Source organism: Desmodus rotundus, unplaced genomic scaffold (genome assembly GCF_022682495.2).
Source record: "Desmodus rotundus isolate HL8 unplaced genomic scaffold, HLdesRot8A.1 manual_scaffold_499, whole genome shotgun sequence".
NCBI lineage: Eukaryota > Metazoa > Chordata > Mammalia > Chiroptera > Phyllostomidae > Desmodus > Desmodus rotundus.
The window spans coordinates 7,871-22,362 of record NW_026527587.1 but is presented as its reverse complement, the minus strand read 5'-3'; the positions used below and the strand labels follow the sequence as shown (position 1 = coordinate 22,362).

The window sequence follows — 14,492 nt, the reverse complement described above, 5'->3', positions numbered from 1 at the left end:
CCAGTGGCGTCCAGGTGCAGGGCCCCATGGGTCAAGGCCCAGCCTGCTCCTGTTTCGGTGAGTGCTGGCCTAGCCAATGTGCTTTGGCCTGGGCCCCGCCCTCGGGACCCTCCACCCGCCGGTCTCCCGGTGGGTCCCGCCGCTCTCCCGCACCAGCTGTCCCCCAGCAACCAATTGCCCCTGCAGCCTCTCCTCAGGGTGATTCTGCCCGTCCCTGCTCTCCCTCAGCAGAACTTCGTGTTACCCCACTCCTTCCACAAACAGAGTGTGAGCCTCTACTCGTCCTGCCTTCTTCTCACTTCTAGCTCTTGAAAACTCTCTCCCCCTACCACCGCTTCCACTTGCAGGCCCTACGCTTCTCTCACTGCTACTCCTTCTTGGCTCCCTACTGCAGCACAAGCTGCGCCTCCTCCAGCAACTGCTCTTCAGTCACCACCTCCTCCCTCCACACTTGCAGATTCCACCAGACATCCTTCCTTGCCACCAGCACTTCGCCCTAGGCCAAAACTGTCCCACTCGCATGAAGTCATCCACTTCGGCACCAACGTTGCCACTTCCACCTGTCCACGCTCTGGTCGCTGCTCTTGCTCGCACTGCTCAGCCCTCTAAGGTCCGTGTTTGGACCTCAGGCTCCTCATCGTCTTCAGGTGGTCTTCCGCCACCACCTCCTTCTGCGCGCGCAACACCAGCTCCTGTAACACCCGGACCCGCATTCCCGCTTCTTCCCCCAACCCCTAAGCTTCCACAGCTCCTCTCTCTCTCGTTTCCCCTCCTGGGCGTTCTGTTCCTCCTCCCACACTGATTGCTATTTTACCAGCACCTGCCTGCTCGCTCCCTACCTCCAGATCTCCTCTCCCACCCCCCAGCTGTTCCTCTGCTGACACATTTCCAAAGACCCTCCCCCACATGAACCAACCACACATCCAGTGCTAACTCCTTCCTTACCACCGTCACCTCGGGCACAACCTCTTCCCCAACTACCAGCCCCTCCTGCACCAAGTCCCCCAAGGTGCACTTCCCTCCTTCTCACAGGCCCTTCTCCACAAGCCTCCTCCGCAAGCGCTTCCTCCTCCATGCCTTCGGCTTCTGCCCAACGGCCTCACCCCGCTCTTCCATCTTTGCCTCCCTGCTCGTCCTCGGAATCCTCCTTCTGCACCACTTACCCGCCTCCCACCCCCTACCCCGTAGACTTACTCCTACTCCCACCGGAACTCCCTATCTGCACACTGCTACACTTCCAGGCATCGCCCTCCCCTTCATTACGGGGAACAACCACAGCCCTACTCCAAGGCCACCATGTCCCCTTCCACCAACACTTCATTCCCTCACCTCACCTCAGTCAGCTGCATGAGGTCCTCCAGATCAAACATTTCAGCGCTGCCTCCGCCCTCAGCCCTGGGGCATGGATTCCTGACACTCATCCTACAGGAACACGAAAGCGTCCCCTCCGGGCAGAACTGAAGCAGATCCTCTTATCTGCGACTGCACCTCGGAGCCCGGAGCCCGACACTCTCTGTCACATCAAGTGCCCATTTACAAGCAGAGGCAAAGGAAGGCGCCTGGGGAGTCCCTGAGTGCACACATGCAGCCTACCCGCTGCATAAACTTCGTCCTCAGTCGAGGAACTACGTAGCAGCAGGTGTTGGGAGCACGGCAACTATACAGATGGACAAGCCCAAAGTACACTGACAGGACCCTATCTGGATTCTGGCTCATGACCCTGAGCTGGAGCTGCTTGGGTGAGGAAACAGGTTGCTGAAGTCGTAAGGTGGCATGGACGGGGCCGTGATGGGGCAAGGGAGTCTGCAGGCCCTGCCCGGCCTGCTCATCACACATCTCCTCCAGTCAGAGATGGGACCGTGGGCAGGATTCCACGTGCACTGGATGTGTGAATGGGGGCGCGGCCCTTGTGCTTAAGAGTGGCGCGTGACCCGGCTACAAAAGACACAGAGGCGGAAGCACTGCTGAGACCTTTATGTGTCTTTCCCCGTCACTCAGGCACACGGTGCCATCTGTCTGTGCGTCCACATCCACAGGCGATCCCCGGGGCAGCCTTTGTTCCTGTGCGGGAAAACCACACAGAATCCTTCGGCCATCACTGGCGCGGGAAGACCGCGCCCAGGCCGTGTCCTCCCTGGCCGGTTGCATGGTCTGCCCTCTTCACCGCATGCTCTGGACTGCCCCCCCGAGACTCTCACCCCAACAAGAATGCCCAGTCGCGCACTCAGCGGCAGGGGCACACCACCCAATGGTGGTGTCTCGGGCCACTCTGTGACCCATGGTGTCCCCAGTCATTGCACCGTGCCCTGAGAGGCCCCAGGACGTGAAAAGCGTGCTGCCTGGAGCCTGAGGCCACCAGAAGGTAGGTGGGATCGGCTGAAGGAGCCCTGGGCTTAGACAGGGACCCCGGGCCACAGGCTGCAGAGCAGGTGCAGCATGGCTGCGTACAAGTTTGTGTGGAGAGCTGGGGAGGGGGCGCGCGGTACGGCGGCCCACTGAGTGCTTCCGGGCCCCGGTAGGGGGGCGCCCAAATTGCCAGAGACAGGGAATCGCAGAAACGTGTTAAAGTATCCCGCTTTGGGTAAGCACTCCCTTGGCACAGGGGCCGGCCCCTGCCCTTTGAAATATCCCCGCGGACCACGTGGGGCCCTGGGGAACGTCCAGATGTCCTGAGCTTGACTTTTCCCTGCTGTTTCTCAGAGGAGTCTCCTGGGTGCAACCACTGACTGACCTGGGAACGCCTAGCCCCTGGGCTCCTCGGCAACGGGTCCTCTTGCAGCTCCCTCCAGTGGGGCCTTTGTACCCCTGAGGTAGTGCCTCAGGGGACTGGGCCACAGGTCCTCACTTATGAGCTGAAATGAAACAGCCCCTGCAAGCACTGTCCCTGACAGCTCCAAACACCCCGGGGCCTCCAGCATCGCCCTTTCTGACCATGGCCAGTGCAGCCTCACCTCAGCAATCTTGCCCGAGCCAGGAAGACTGTGCTCTGACAGCCAGTTGAAGAGGTTGACGCTGCTTGTGTCCTGCCTGCGGCTGGGAACTCCGCGTTCATAGTCCCAGAACCAGTCGACGGCAGTGGAACGAGTGGCCCGATAGCCTGAAGCGAAGGACCTGCCTGTGTGCTTTCCTACTGCCCGGTGTCCACACCGGTCTCCCACCCCACCCCTTCTCCTTGCCCTCCCACACCCGAGTCCAGCAACCCCACCTCACCTGCAAGGCTCACATGGTACTCCTTGATGATCACTTCATTCAGGAAGTAGGGGTTGCTCCGAAAGAAGAACTTCAGCCTGCAGCGGTGCTTCGGACCAACCAGTTCCTGCACCTGTGGAGACGTGGTGGGCGCAGGTGTCATCTGACCCAGCTGCCTGACTTTGCCTGCTGGCGGGAAGCACCCGCCTCCCCCTCCCTTCCTCCCTGTGCTCGGACCACTCCCGCCTGGAGCCCAGGCCCCCCACACCTGACTGCCCCTCTGCCACCCCAGTCTGACCTCCACAGTGAGCAAGTACTCAAGCATGTCTTCGTCTTGGTCACTGATGATGGCTGATATCTGGGGGTGGTTCTGAATCTGCTCTTTGGTCAAGAAGCCTTCAGAGCCAAGGCCACGCACAGCTGAGAGCCACGGATTTCGACTGAACCCGAAACAGAGACTGCCGAGGCCCTCCCACCTGGACTCCGCACGTGTGCCCTCTTGCTGTGCCCTCCCCGACTGCCTTTACTCACACTGGCTCCCCAGTCTGCTACCTCTGGGCTCATGTTCTCCTGAGGCTGCCTGCACTGCGACGGCAGGCGCCCCCTCCACTCCTTCCCAGACACCAGCCCTTCGGGAGGCTGTGCTGGCGCAGAGGACTCAGCGCTGAGGTCCTCTGCCCGTGCCCTTTCCCTGTCCCTTGGGGTCCCAGAGAAAGCAGTGCGCCTGTTCCGCAGAGACCGTGTCACCACGCAGTCGTTTCCAGACACCCCTGCGCTGCAGGAAGGCAGCGTTCCCCTTTGGAACTCCCCCAAACAGGCGGCTTGCCACCAAAAGGGTGTGTCTGCGCGTCTGTGTGTGTGCACGTGCCCGGAGAGGCTCGCCTGGGTGTGCCTAGGGAAGGAGGGTGGGAACAGGCTCTGTGGCCTGCCCCCAAACCTTCTTGGGACCTGCCGTCTGACAAGAACACGGGAAGGAAGGCATCAGGGAGGTGGGCGCGGGCCACGTGTCTCCTTCCCCGAGCCCCCTGGGCAAAGCTCTCCTCTGGGCTCTTGGGTTGTAGCAATGCGCCCCGGATATCTGCAGCGCGGGAATGGTGGCTGGTGCCCACACCTTCTGCTCTGACGGCCAGAGACAGCCCTTCCCTCCCTGCCCGGCCCTCCCTCTCCATGCCTCCCATCACCCGCCACGGCCCCTCTCCCCTGTCTTCCTATGCCTCTGCAGGTGCCAGGCTCTGTCCTCCGCGCACAACCCCCTCACAAGCCCGGACCCTCCTCCTCGCCCTCTCACCACAGCCGTCCTCCTCCACCATCCCAACCACCACCACACACAGCACGGGGAAGGATATGGCTTTGGCCCAGAAACCGGGGATGCGCTGGATGACGCTCCGCCTACGCTCCAGAATGGGCTTCCGCCGCTGGGCCGTGGCCAGCTTCACAGCAAGGTAGTCCCTGCGGCCTCGGGCACTCTCGGCGCTCAGCTGCCACTGCAGGGCCTCCAGCACCTCCAGTGGCGGCCGCGCGCTGCTCCCACCTGGCTTCTCCTCGGCCCTTAATGGGGCCTCTTCTGCAGCCGACTTCTGGCCTCCTGCCCCCACTTCCAGCACCTGCACGAGACCCCGCATGTCCAGCACCAACCCCGCCCGCAGCGCCACCCTCCACCCAGCCAGGCTCGCCCCCTCCAGCAGGCTCTGAGGGCCTGGGCTTCTGCATAGCATTCGCCCTTCCCTTGTAGCGATCCTTGGCCAGCCCTCCGCCACCTGGCCCCCAACGCCACCCCCGGCGGCCGCCACGGTCCCCTCGTGCTGCACTGCCTCGGCACCCCGGCAGCCCTGTCACCTGGAGGGCCCTGGCAGGGGCTGTGGTCACCCCCATAGCGCACGATGCACCGCCGATTGCGTGCCCAGCAGGACTCGCCATGTCTGCGGGCTCGGCGGCCGGGCAGCTGCCAAGGGGCACCGCCCTTATCCCTGCTCTGTCAGCATTCCTGGGGCCCTGGCGACCCCAGGTTCTGGCGGGATCCCGCGCGCGCGCCTGTACCTTTCAGTCGCCCCCTAGTGGAGAGGAAGACCAGGGATCAAGGAGCGGGCTGTCAGCCACGCCCAGCCTGCTCGCCTCCTCTGGGGTCCTCCAACCGAGGCTCCCCTGAGCGGCACACTCCTAGTCCCGCCTGTCAGCCCCCTCCCTTGCGCAGCTAACCCTCTCTCGCATCAAGGCGGTGCCCACGAAGTTCACTCTCTGACCTTTTGCGGCCCTTCCCTGGCCGTGGCCGTCTGCTGTGTGTTTCCTGCAGGTGCTAACTAGAGCTGCTCACTACCTCTTCACCTCTCCATGGCACCTTCCCAGGGTCCCTGGGTAAACCAAGGGAGAGAGGCACAGGGACGCGCGTCCTGGGAGCAGAGGCTATTCCTGGGAGGACAGCCCCTGCAAGGGGCCGGGGCCAGCCAGAGGGAAAGCCCGTGCCAGAAGAAGACTCTGGCCTCCCTTCAAGAGGGCAAAGAGCCAAGCAAAGGGTGCATTCAGTCTTTCTGTCCATGTGTCACCTTCTCCCTGTTCCCTCTTTCAGTCCCGCTCCCTGTCTGTCCTTGCGCCCGGCTCTCTGTCCCCTCCCCACCTGGGGATTCCAGTGAGCTACAGCAACACGCTGCCTTAAGTAGGCAAGGCAGCTCCTTCTTACGGGGTTGCTGCGTTTCACACAGCACCCATCTGGCCCTCTGCCCCAGTGACCCGTTCAGGTGTGGGAATGCCGTTGGGAACTCTGCGTCGCCAACTCTTTCTACCCTGCTTCGCTAAGGGAAAGATGGGCCCCAGGTGTCCCCATTTCAGGCTGCGTTGCTGAAAGAAACTAAGGCCTGCTGGCCCTCTGAGAGCAGGAGTGAAGGCAAGGGGTTCGTGACCGGTATGTCCCCCTCTCTTCAGCTACCCTGCATTTCTCACGCGCCCCTGCTCTCGAAAATCTGCCCTTGCTCACGGACATCTAACCCGTTCGTCGCAGGGGACTGGTGCCCGGGGCCGGTGGGCTCCACCGCTACCGGGAGCGGCAGGGCGAGTAACGGGAACCAAGGGAGTTCACGGGCAGAGCCAACGCCAGGCTGTGGGGTAGGTTTCCAGGGAAGGGTGCAGGAGTAGGAGTGTGAGGTGTGTGGTGGCCGGCCCGGGAGGCTGCTCAGGCCCTGCTGTGTGCAAGCAGGTGCCCGGGGCAGCGCCACGCAGCACTCAGTCACACCAAAGGGAGACGTGGAAATCCGTGTCAGCGCACGGAGGTCTTGCACACTGAAGCAGAATGTGCAACGGTGGGGCACACCCCGGAAACCAAAGTTGACGTTCCTGTCAAGTGAAGGTGCAGCCGTTCAAGCAAGGAGAGTGCACAGAGGCTGAAACACCTTGCGGTGTCACTGGGTAGCCTGCTGTGTGCACTCCACCCCAGGATGTTCGGCTTGATTCTGCCAGTGGGAAAATGAGATGGCCTTCCGTGAGGGTGGTGGTATGGGTGGACCTGTCATCACATGGCCATTATGAGGGTTGCACCTGTGCCGGGGGGTCGGCTGGGCTGCAAGTAAGGGGTGGGGGTCAGCCGTGGGGCTTGCAGACTGGGCAACATCTGGACCACCCTCCAGAGAACCCGTATCGTAGGCAGGATTGCATTCCTTCTGCGTGCAGGAGCAAAAGCCCGCAGGGCCATCGGCCGCTGACTGGGAGGGGCCCGTCCTGCCTGGCCCAGCTCGCCAAACCCTCGGGCTTCCCTGTGTCACCCAGGGTGGACGGAGTAACTAACCCTCACTCCCACGTAGGGGAGAGATCCCCAGCGGGGATGTTGATGGCCGGGCTCGTCCCCGAATCACTCAAACATTGCCCGAGTCTCGAATTCCCGGAAAGCTGTGCGCGCAATCTACGCTCTAAGATGTGCAGTCCATGTGCTTCTTTGCTCCTCGTCTCAAATGAATCCGAACACCGCACAGAGTGCATTTGTGGGTGATTTGCACATTGCATGCGGATCGAAGAGCCCAACCACAGGGTCCCTCACCCTGGCCTGTGCCCTGTGTAACTAACAGGAGCCCCGAGGGCGAAATGTCTTTCACAAAGGTGCAAGCCTCTAGGAATGAGAGAGCATGGCACCTGCAGCGCAGACCTCTTCGATGCCCTGCACCCTTGTGTTCAACACTTTCCTCCACAATGACCAGGGTTCCGTGGTGGTGGAGGGCGCAGGAGGCCCAGAAGCATGCCCGCGATGGCTGTGAGGATCTGAAGGGGGCACAGGAGGGACTCGAGGAACCTCTCATGCTTCCTACACATGTGTGGGAGTGGAGGTGGCAAGAGCATTGTGCAGGCCACCGATCAAGGGGTGGAAGGTGGGCCGCAGGGTGGGGTGGTTGGCCTGGAATGGGAGGTCAGGGTAGCGGAGTCACCGCAGCAGTATGAGTGCGGAGATACTCTGGGCACGCACGGTCCTTCGTCCAAGGCGGGCTTCGCCAGACAGAACCCGCTTTCTACTGCACCAACGAAGTGGTGCAGGCTGCCGTTTGCAATGGAACGGAGGCCCGCTCCGGGCTTCCCGTCTTACCCTGATGGCCTGGAGACCTGGGGTCCTGGGCTTTAGTCCTCCCTGTCTCGACGGGTCCAGGGAAGAATGAAATGGCCCATCTGTGGGTCACTCCTCCGCAGAGTGCCCTGCCAAGGGTGGTCTCCTCGCCAAGCTGCCCTTTCTCCTGCGCTTCTCCTGCCGCCAGCTTCCTCACACAGGACTGCAGAGGATTGGGCCACAGTCCACGGCAGACCCACTTGCAGAAGAAACAGAAAAGGTGAGGGGCCGGGGCCGAGCTCTCACCCAAATCCTAGACTGCTGGCTCACACACCAAGGATTTTCCCGGCATTGCCAGGGAGGCCTGACCTCCGCAATCCCGCCAGCACCCCACCCCCGCCCCCCGCCCCCCGCCGCCTCCCCCCGGCCAAGCTCTGGGATGGGGAACGACAGCAGTGAGGACTACGGCCGCACGTCCTTAGGGCTGCCCTAGCGGTGGGTCCAGCACCGCTGGGTGCTGGCGCGGGTCCTAGCGCTGCCTCCAGCGGAGAGGCTGGAGGCCTCTCATTGGTCATGCTCACGCCACCGAGTGGCCCGGCAAACGGACAGCCTAGACCGTCAGGAAGAAAGGCAGCTGGAAAGAGGGCCGCCTGCAACAAGTTCAACCCGCCGGCTTCTGCCAGCCATGCGGGGATCCTGCAAATATCAGGATGTCAGGGAGCCTACTGACATACGGCTTCACAATCACATCACAGAGGAAGTGGGACCAAGTGCCAAACAAGAGCAGGGTCTGGCCTCGCTCACCGCCTTTATCCACCTGCTGGGAAGAGTGGGCGCCCAGGGAGGAATCTCACTCCAGGTGCGTGCCATGTCCTGTTCCCGGGCACGGCGGCTGATCCTCCCCAGCTCCCTCCCTGCCCCGCCTTGCTCTACCCAGCCTCACCTTCAGATCGATCATGAGGTTTCCCCGTGTTCTTTTTCTCGCTCCCTGATCATGGCGGACAGCTCTAAGTGCTTGACAAACTGCTCTAGGTCAAGGAGCCTGCAGGCAGGGTCCTGAGCAGGGAGCGGCTAGGAAATGCAGTGTTTCTGGAGAACAGAGTGCCATCGCATCACCTCCGTTTTCCCCCTAGGCCCATGCCTTGTCCTCACAGGGCAACGGAGCCTACGGTGGCTCTCCTTTGCTCCATTCCTGTTGCTCCCGAGAGGGGGGTTCCTGGCCCTCAGAGCCCCCATGGGCAGCCGAGCCTCCTCTTCATCACGCCACACACTCCTGCCTCTGACTGAGCATGTGGAACCTCAAGGCGCCCTCCTGCAGCCTTACTCACACAAGAACCTGTGCAGTACGAGCCTCGGTGTGTGTCCTGGTCTGGACTGCACTGTTTCCATGGAGATGAGGCATGCCCTCAAAGCTCTGCATCTGCCTGTGGTGCCCACCCTGAGCTCTTCTGCACCATGTGGGAGCTCCGGAGCCCTTCTGGAAAATGCCCGTATCCTTTGCAAAGTAAGCCCGCTGATGCCTTACTCCGGGCCCTGCTCTGGCACCTTGTAGTCCCTGCGGTGCGGCCCCGAGGACTGCGCTTCGGCCCAGAATGCACACGTGCGCTGATGGACGTTGCTTCTGAGTTCCAGGTGGGACTTTCTCCTCTAAGAAGCCCCACACTCGAACCCAGAGAAGGCCCTGCTGGCTCGCTCATTCAAGGGCTCCATCTCCGCCTGCAGCGCCCCTGGAGGCTCCAGTGGCGTCCAGGTGCAGGGCCCCATGGGTCAAGGCCCAGCCTGCTCCTGTTTCGGTGAGTGCTGGCCTAGCCAATGTGCTTTGGCCTGGGCCCCGCCCTCGGGACCCTCCACCCGCCGGTCTCCCGGTGGGTCCCGCCGCTCTCCCGCACCAGCTGTCCCCCAGCAACCAATTGCCCCTGCAGCCTCTCCTCAGGGTGATTCTGCCCGTCCCTGCTCTCCCTCAGCAGAACTTCGTGTTACCCCACTCCTTCCACAAACAGAGTGTGAGCCTCTACTCGTCCTGCCTTCTTCTCACTTCTAGCTCTTGAAAACTCTCTCCCCCTACCACCGCTTCCACTTGCAGGCCCTACGCTTCTCTCACTGCTACTCCTTCTTGGCTCCCTACTGCAGCACAAGCTGCGCCTCCTCCAGCAACTGCTCTTCAGTCACCACCTCCTCCCTCCACACTTGCAGATTCCACCAGACATCCTTCCTTGCCACCAGCACTTCGCCCTAGGCCAAAACTGTCCCACTCGCATGAAGTCATCCACTTCGGCACCAACGTTGCCACTTCCACCTGTCCACGCTCTGGTCGCTGCTCTTGCTCGCACTGCTCAGCCCTCTAAGGTCCGTGTTTGGACCTCAGGCTCCTCATCGTCTTCAGGTGGTCTTCCGCCACCACCTCCTTCTGCGCGCGCAACACCAGCTCCTGTAACACCCGGACCCGCATTCCCGCTTCTTCCCCCAACCCCTAAGCTTCCACAGCTCCTCTCTCTCTCGTTTCCCCTCCTGGGCGTTCTGTTCCTCCTCCCACACTGATTGCTATTTTACCAGCACCTGCCTGCTCGCTCCCTACCTCCAGATCTCCTCTCCCACCCCCCAGCTGTTCCTCTGCTGACACATTTCCAAAGACCCTCCCCCACATGAACCAACCACACATCCAGTGCTAACTCCTTCCTTACCACCGTCACCTCGGGCACAACCTCTTCCCCAACTACCAGCCCCTCCTGCACCAAGTCCCCCAAGGTGCACTTCCCTCCTTCTCACAGGCCCTTCTCCACAAGCCTCCTCCGCAAGCGCTTCCTCCTCCATGCCTTCGGCTTCTGCCCAACGGCCTCACCCCGCTCTTCCATCTTTGCCTCCCTGCTCGTCCTCGGAATCCTCCTTCTGCACCACTTACCCGCCTCCCACCCCCTACCCCGTAGACTTACTCCTACTCCCACCGGAACTCCCTATCTGCACACTGCTACACTTCCAGGCATCGCCCTCCCCTTCATTACGGGGAACAACCACAGCCCTACTCCAAGGCCACCATGTCCCCTTCCACCAACACTTCATTCCCTCACCTCACCTCAGTCAGCTGCATGAGGTCCTCCAGATCAAACATTTCAGCGCTGCCTCCGCCCTCAGCCCTGGGGCATGGATTCCTGACACTCATCCTACAGGAACACGAAAGCGTCCCCTCCGGGCAGAACTGAAGCAGATCCTCTTATCTGCGACTGCACCTCGGAGCCCGGAGCCCGACACTCTCTGTCACATCAAGTGCCCATTTACAAGCAGAGGCAAAGGAAGGCGCCTGGGGAGTCCCTGAGTGCACACATGCAGCCTACCCGCTGCATAAACTTCGTCCTCAGTCGAGGAACTACGTAGCAGCAGGTGTTGGGAGCACGGCAACTATACAGATGGACAAGCCCAAAGTACACTGACAGGACCCTATCTGGATTCTGGCTCATGACCCTGAGCTGGAGCTGCTTGGGTGAGGAAACAGGTTGCTGAAGTCGTAAGGTGGCATGGACGGGGCCGTGATGGGGCAAGGGAGTCTGCAGGCCCTGCCCGGCCTGCTCATCACACATCTCCTCCAGTCAGAGATGGGACCGTGGGCAGGATTCCACGTGCACTGGATGTGTGAATGGGGGCGCGGCCCTTGTGCTTAAGAGTGGCGCGTGACCCGGCTACAAAAGACACAGAGGCGGAAGCACTGCTGAGACCTTTATGTGTCTTTCCCCGTCACTCAGGCACACGGTGCCATCTGTCTGTGCGTCCACATCCACAGGCGATCCCCGGGGCAGCCTTTGTTCCTGTGCGGGAAAACCACACAGAATCCTTCGGCCATCACTGGCGCGGGAAGACCGCGCCCAGGCCGTGTCCTCCCTGGCCGGTTGCATGGTCTGCCCTCTTCACCGCATGCTCTGGACTGCCCCCCCGAGACTCTCACCCCAACAAGAATGCCCAGTCGCGCACTCAGCGGCAGGGGCACACCACCCAATGGTGGTGTCTCGGGCCACTCTGTGACCCATGGTGTCCCCAGTCATTGCACCGTGCCCTGAGAGGCCCCAGGACGTGAAAAGCGTGCTGCCTGGAGCCTGAGGCCACCAGAAGGTAGGTGGGATCGGCTGAAGGAGCCCTGGGCTTAGACAGGGACCCCGGGCCACAGGCTGCAGAGCAGGTGCAGCATGGCTGCGTACAAGTTTGTGTGGAGAGCTGGGGAGGGGGCGCGCGGTACGGCGGCCCACTGAGTGCTTCCGGGCCCCGGTAGGGGGGCGCCCAAATTGCCAGAGACAGGGAATCGCAGAAACGTGTTAAAGTATCCCGCTTTGGGTAAGCACTCCCTTGGCACAGGGGCCGGCCCCTGCCCTTTGAAATATCCCCGCGGACCACGTGGGGCCCTGGGGAACGTCCAGATGTCCTGAGCTTGACTTTTCCCTGCTGTTTCTCAGAGGAGTCTCCTGGGTGCAACCACTGACTGACCTGGGAACGCCTAGCCCCTGGGCTCCTCGGCAACGGGTCCTCTTGCAGCTCCCTCCAGTGGGGCCTTTGTACCCCTGAGGTAGTGCCTCAGGGGACTGGGCCACAGGTCCTCACTTATGAGCTGAAATGAAACAGCCCCTGCAAGCACTGTCCCTGACAGCTCCAAACACCCCGGGGCCTCCAGCATCGCCCTTTCTGACCATGGCCAGTGCAGCCTCACCTCAGCAATCTTGCCCGAGCCAGGAAGACTGTGCTCTGACAGCCAGTTGAAGAGGTTGACGCTGCTTGTGTCCTGCCTGCGGCTGGGAACTCCGCGTTCATAGTCCCAGAACCAGTCGACGGCAGTGGAACGAGTGGCCCGATAGCCTGAAGCGAAGGACCTGCCTGTGTGCTTTCCTACTGCCCGGTGTCCACACCGGTCTCCCACCCCACCCCTTCTCCTTGCCCTCCCACACCCGAGTCCAGCAACCCCACCTCACCTGCAAGGCTCACATGGTACTCCTTGATGATCACTTCATTCAGGAAGTAGGGGTTGCTCCGAAAGAAGAACTTCAGCCTGCAGCGGTGCTTCGGACCAACCAGTTCCTGCACCTGTGGAGACGTGGTGGGCGCAGGTGTCATCTGACCCAGCTGCCTGACTTTGCCTGCTGGCGGGAAGCACCCGCCTCCCCCTCCCTTCCTCCCTGTGCTCGGACCACTCCCGCCTGGAGCCCAGGCCCCCCACACCTGACTGCCCCTCTGCCACCCCAGTCTGACCTCCACAGTGAGCAAGTACTCAAGCATGTCTTCGTCTTGGTCACTGATGATGGCTGATATCTGGGGGTGGTTCTGAATCTGCTCTTTGGTCAAGAAGCCTTCAGAGCCAAGGCCACGCACAGCTGAGAGCCACGGATTTCGACTGAACCCGAAACAGAGACTGCCGAGGCCCTCCCACCTGGACTCCGCACGTGTGCCCTCTTGCTGTGCCCTCCCCGACTGCCTTTACTCACACTGGCTCCCCAGTCTGCTACCTCTGGGCTCATGTTCTCCTGAGGCTGCCTGCACTGCGACGGCAGGCGCCCCCTCCACTCCTTCCCAGACACCAGCCCTTCGGGAGGCTGTGCTGGCGCAGAGGACTCAGCGCTGAGGTCCTCTGCCCGTGCCCTTTCCCTGTCCCTTGGGGTCCCAGAGAAAGCAGTGCGCCTGTTCCGCAGAGACCGTGTCACCACGCAGTCGTTTCCAGACACCCCTGCGCTGCAGGAAGGCAGCGTTCCCCTTTGGAACTCCCCCAAACAGGCGGCTTGCCACCAAAAGGGTGTGTCTGCGCGTCTGTGTGTGTGCACGTGCCCGGAGAGGCTCGCCTGGGTGTGCCTAGGGAAGGAGGGTGGGAACAGGCTCTGTGGCCTGCCCCCAAACCTTCTTGGGACCTGCCGTCTGACAAGAACACGGGAAGGAAGGCATCAGGGAGGTGGGCGCGGGCCACGTGTCTCCTTCCCCGAGCCCCCTGGGCAAAGCTCTCCTCTGGGCTCTTGGGTTGTAGCAATGCGCCCCGGATATCTGCAGCGCGGGAATGGTGGCTGGTGCCCACACCTTCTGCTCTGACGGCCAGAGACAGCCCTTCCCTCCCTGCCCGGCCCTCCCTCTCCATGCCTCCCATCACCCGCCACGGCCCCTCTCCCCTGTCTTCCTATGCCTCTGCAGGTGCCAGGCTCTGTCCTCCGCGCACAACCCCCTCACAAGCCCGGACCCTCCTCCTCGCCCTCTCACCACAGCCGTCCTCCTCCACCATGCCAACCACCACCACACACAGCACGGGGAAGGATATGGCTTTGGCCCAGAAACCGGGGATGCGCTGGATGACGCTCCGCCTACGCTCCAGAATGGGCTTCCGCCGCTGGGCCGTGGCCAGCTTCACAGCAAGGTAGTCCCTGCGGCCTCGGGCACTCTCGGCGCTCAGCTGCCACTGCAGGGCCTCCAGCACCTCCAGTGGCGGCCGCGCGCTGCTCCCACCTGGCTTCTCCTCGGCCCTTAATGGGGCCTCTTCTGCAGCCGACTTCTGGCCTCCTGCCCCCACTTCCAGCACCTGCACGAGACCCCGCATGTCCAGCACCAACCCCGCCCGCAGCGCCACCCTCCACCCAGCCAGGCTCGCCCCCTCCAGCAGGCTCTGAGGGCCTGGGCTTCTGCATAGCATTCGCCCTTCCCTTGTAGCGATCCTTGGCCAGCCCTCCGCCACCTGGCCCCCAACGCCACCCCCGGCGGCCGCCACGGTCCCCTCGTGCTGCACTGCCTCGGCACCCCGGCAGCCCTGTCACCTGGAGGGCCCTGGCAGGGGCTGTGG

General features: G+C 62.3%; 2 protein-coding genes across 2 annotated transcripts; both read right to left on the bottom strand.

The window, feature by feature from the left end:
- Positions 1 to 2,738: 2,738 nt before the first annotated feature.
- LOC128780131 (testis-specific Y-encoded protein 1-like) lies at positions 2,739 to 4,811 on the bottom strand. Its single transcript, XM_053917935.2, has 5 exons — positions 4,478 to 4,811; positions 3,488 to 3,585; positions 3,211 to 3,322; positions 2,952 to 3,097; positions 2,739 to 2,852 (listed from the first exon to the last, which is right to left on the bottom strand). Exons 1-5 carry the CDS (start codon positions 4,809 to 4,811, stop codon positions 2,742 to 2,744), a joined length of 801 nt encoding a protein of 266 aa, XP_053773910.2. The 3' UTR covers positions 2,739 to 2,741.
- Positions 4,812 to 12,179: 7,368 nt separating this feature from the next.
- LOC128780130 (testis-specific Y-encoded protein 1-like) lies at positions 12,180 to 14,252 on the bottom strand. Its single transcript, XM_053917934.2, has 5 exons — positions 13,919 to 14,252; positions 12,929 to 13,026; positions 12,652 to 12,763; positions 12,393 to 12,538; positions 12,180 to 12,293 (listed from the first exon to the last, which is right to left on the bottom strand). The coding sequence occupies exons 1-5, from the start codon at positions 14,250 to 14,252 to the stop codon at positions 12,183 to 12,185; spliced, it is 801 nt and encodes a 266-aa protein (XP_053773909.2). The 3' UTR covers positions 12,180 to 12,182.
- Positions 14,253 to 14,492: the final 240 nt, after the last annotated feature.

Coding starts and splice junctions, on each gene's coding strand:
- LOC128780130 (XM_053917934.2), bottom strand. CDS start 14,252: ATGCGGGGTCTCGTGCAGGTGCTGGAAGTGGGGGCAGGAGGCCAGAAG. Junction 12,539..12,651: donor GTACCATGTGAGCCTTGCAG/GTGAGGTGGGGT, acceptor CCTTCGCTTCAG/GCTATCGGGCCACTCGTTCC. Junction 12,294..12,392: donor GCTCGGGCAAGATTGCTGAG/GTGAGGCTGCAC, acceptor GTTTCATTTCAG/CTCATAAGTGAGGACCTGTG.
- LOC128780131 (XM_053917935.2), bottom strand. CDS start 4,811: ATGCGGGGTCTCGTGCAGGTGCTGGAAGTGGGGGCAGGAGGCCAGAAG. Junction 3,586..4,477: donor GGTGGAGGAGGACGGCTGTG/GTGAGAGGGCGA, acceptor TTGGCTCTGAAG/GCTTCTTGACCAAAGAGCAG. Junction 3,323..3,487: donor AGTACTTGCTCACTGTGGAG/GTCAGACTGGGG, acceptor ACGTCTCCACAG/GTGCAGGAACTGGTTGGTCC.